The sequence below is a fragment of the Miscanthus floridulus genome, chromosome 9 (genome assembly GCF_019320115.1).
Source record: "Miscanthus floridulus cultivar M001 chromosome 9, ASM1932011v1, whole genome shotgun sequence".
In the NCBI taxonomy this organism is placed as follows: domain Eukaryota; kingdom Viridiplantae; phylum Streptophyta; class Magnoliopsida; order Poales; family Poaceae; genus Miscanthus; species Miscanthus floridulus.
In genome coordinates this window covers 85997724-86000788 of record NC_089588.1, presented here as the reverse complement: position 1 = coordinate 86000788, position 3065 = coordinate 85997724, and the positions used below count along the sequence as shown (strand labels likewise).

At 61.5% G+C, this 3065-nt stretch overlaps 1 protein-coding gene across 1 annotated transcript; it reads right to left on the bottom strand.

Moving 5' to 3' along the window:
* Nucleotides 1-395: 395 nt before the first annotated feature.
* Nucleotides 396-959, bottom strand: LOC136480218 (uncharacterized). Its single transcript, XM_066477828.1, has 2 exons — nucleotides 881-959; nucleotides 396-655 (listed from the first exon to the last, which is right to left on the bottom strand). Exons 1-2 carry the CDS (start codon nucleotides 957-959, stop codon nucleotides 396-398), a joined length of 339 nt encoding a protein of 112 aa, XP_066333925.1.
* Between the last annotated feature and the right edge of the window lie 2106 nt (nucleotides 960-3065).

The following is a 3065-nucleotide window of genomic DNA, read 5'->3' as shown; positions in this document are numbered from 1 at the left end:
AGGAAAGACAAGGTCTCGCATCCCGCAGTGGACTCAACGATTTGATCGATTCGAGGTAGTGGGAAGGGCACTTTCGGACATGCTTTATTCAGACCGGTGTAGTCTACACACATCCTCCACTTCCCATTCTTCTTCTTGACCAACACAGGGTTAGCCAACCACTCTGGATGGGATACTTCCTTGATGAACCCGGCCGCCAAAAGTTTCTGTACCTCCTCGCCGATGGTCCTGCGCTTTCCCTCGTCGAATCGGCGCAGGCGCTGCTTCACCAGTCTGGAGCCGGTCCGGATGTCTAAGGCATGCTCGGCGACCTCCCTTGGTATGCCCGGCATGTCTGAGGGACTCCATGCGAACATGTCGGCGTTCGCGCGGAGAAAGTCGATGAGCACGACTTTCTATTTGATGTCGAAGGTGGCGCTGATCCTCAGCGCCCGGTCGTTGGGGCAGGCGGGGTCGACTGGGATGAGCTTGACAGCTTCCACGGGCTCGAACGTCCCGGCTCGACGCTTGGGCTCGAGTAGCTGGCTGCCGAGTCGTTCGAGGTCGACGATGAGGGTCTCGGCTTCCACGAGAGCTTCGGCGTATTCGATGCACTCGACGTCACAGTCGTATGCATGCTCGTACGTGGACTCGATCGTGATGACACCGCTGGGACCTGGCATCTTGAGCTTGAGGTAGGTGTAGTTGGGGACCGCCATGAACTTGGCGTAGCACGGCCACCCCAGGATGGCGTGGTAGGTTCCCCTGAATCCAACCACCTCGAAGGTAAGGACCTCCTTGCGGTAGTTGGAGGGGGTGCCGAAGCAAACGGGAAGGTCGATGCGCCCGAGGGGTCACGTGCGTTTCCCTAGCATGATGCCATGGAAAGGCGCGGCGTCACCCCGGAGCCGCGACCGATCGATCTCTAGGAGCTCCAGGGTGCAGGCGTAGAGGATGTTGAGGCCGCTGCCTCCGTCCATCAGCACCTTGGTGAGTCGGGTGTTGCCAACAATTGGGTCGACAACAAGCGGGTACTGCCCGGGATTCGAGACATGGTCGGGGTGGTCATCTCGATCAAAGGTGATCGCTTCTCAAGACCAGTCGAGGTATCGAGGAGTGGCTACCTTGACCGAGAAGACCTCTCGGCGCTCCCTCTTTCGCTGGCACACCGTAAGGAACGCCGAGGGTCCACCAAAGATCATGAAGGCATTGTGCACCTCGGGGAACCCATCGTCCTTGTCATCGTCCCGATCGCCAGTGCCTCTCTGCTTGGCATCGTCATCGGGGAGTCCAAGCTTGGCATAGTAACGCCAGAGCATGGAGCAATCTTCGAGGGCGTGCTTTATCGGGCCCTGGTGGTAAGGGCAGGGTTTCCTGAGCATGTTGTCGAAGGGCCTAGGGCCCCTGGGTCCTCGGAGATTCTTGCGCTCTGCGGCCGCGACCAGATCGGCCTCGAGGACCTCTTGCTTCCCTTGGCGACCCTTCTTCTTTCTCTTGGGGAGGTGGGGAGCCGAGGCCTCGGGGGCCTCGTCCCTCCGCTTCCCTTTGGCGTCGTTGTCGGGGAAGATGGCCCCAACAGCCTCTTCGCCTGAGGCGAAGTTGGTGGCGATGTCGAGGAGCGCGGCAGCCGAGGGCGGCATGTTCTGACCTAACTCTCATACCAAGTCTCGGCAGGTGGTGCCGGAGAGGAAAGCCTGAATGATTTCCGAGTCGCCGACGCTGGGCAACTCGATGCACTGTTTGGAGAAGCGCCGGATGAAGTCTCTGAGAGACTCGTCCGGTTTCTAGCGACAGCTCTTAAGGTCCTAGGAGTTTCCAGGGCGCACGTATGTGCCCTGGAAATTCCCAACGAAGACCCTAACCAAGTCGCGCCAGTCGTGGATCTGTGAGGGAGGAAGGTGCTCGAGCCAGGCTCGCGCCGAGTCTGATAAGAGCAAGGGGAGGTTGCGGATGATGAGCAGGTCATCGTCCGCGCCACCTAGCTGACAAGCCAGGCAGTAATCGGCAAGCCAGAGTTCGGGATTGGTCTCACCGCTATACTTCGTAAGGTTGGTTGGTTGCCGAAACCAGGCCGGGAAATGAGCAGTGCGGATGGCTCTGCTGAAGACACAAGGGTTAGGCGGTTTAGGAGAAGGATTGAGGTCCTCCTCACTGTCATAACGGCCACCTCGGTGCGGATGGTAGCCCCGGGAGGGCCCCTCATTGTCGTGGCGTCGTCGCCTGCTGACCACCTCATGGTCTCCCTGTGCCTCGCGTTGGTTGCCGAGGCGGTCGAGCAGCAAGGGGACCCGGGGGGCTATCGGTGCCCGAGCGGGCTCAGGACGTACCGAGGCCTCCCTATTATGCCGAGGTGGTGCCATGGGAAGGTCCAAGGCACCCCCGCGCCGTCGAGAGGCGGAACTCTCGGCCTACTGCACCGCGGCGGTCTCGAGGAGATCCCGGAGCTCACCGCGGACCCGTCGCCCCTCTGTGGTGGAAGGCTCGGGCATCGCGCAGACTAGCATTGCCGCAGCCACGACGTTCTGGCTAGCGCGATTGAAGATTGGGGGCTGCTCACTCCCTTCGTCGTCGTTGATGCGGTGGTGCCCATCGCGGGCCCTCTGTCGGGCTCCTCCGCCCTCGCTGCGACCTTGATGCTCCCGCTCAAGAGTATCTCGAAGCTGCTGTAGGAGGAGTTGGTCTTGCTCGACCTTGGCCTGGAGCTCACGGAGCTGTTCCAGGTCCGGGCGTTGAGGTCGTGCAGGGGCGAGGTTCTCGTTCCGCGCTGCCGGCAGGACAACGCGCGGAGGTGTGGCGGCGCCTGTACCCGGGCGAAGCGGGGAACGGCTACCTACCCCCTCGTCCTCCTTGTCTGCCCTCAGCATCCCGAGCCCGACGTGGAAACACTCGCGAGTGGGGTCGTAAGCACCTTCGTCGTCGGAGTCGGAGTAGCCGAAGCAGTAGTCGCTTGCGGTCAAGAAGCGGCGCATGGTTTTAGGGTCGTGGAGTCCAGAGAAATCCGCTCCGGCCCACGCCTCGTCCTCCTCCGAGGAGTCAGCGTGGGTGTGGGTCGACGCGGTGGTGTCGAAGTCGAGGGCAAAGCGCTG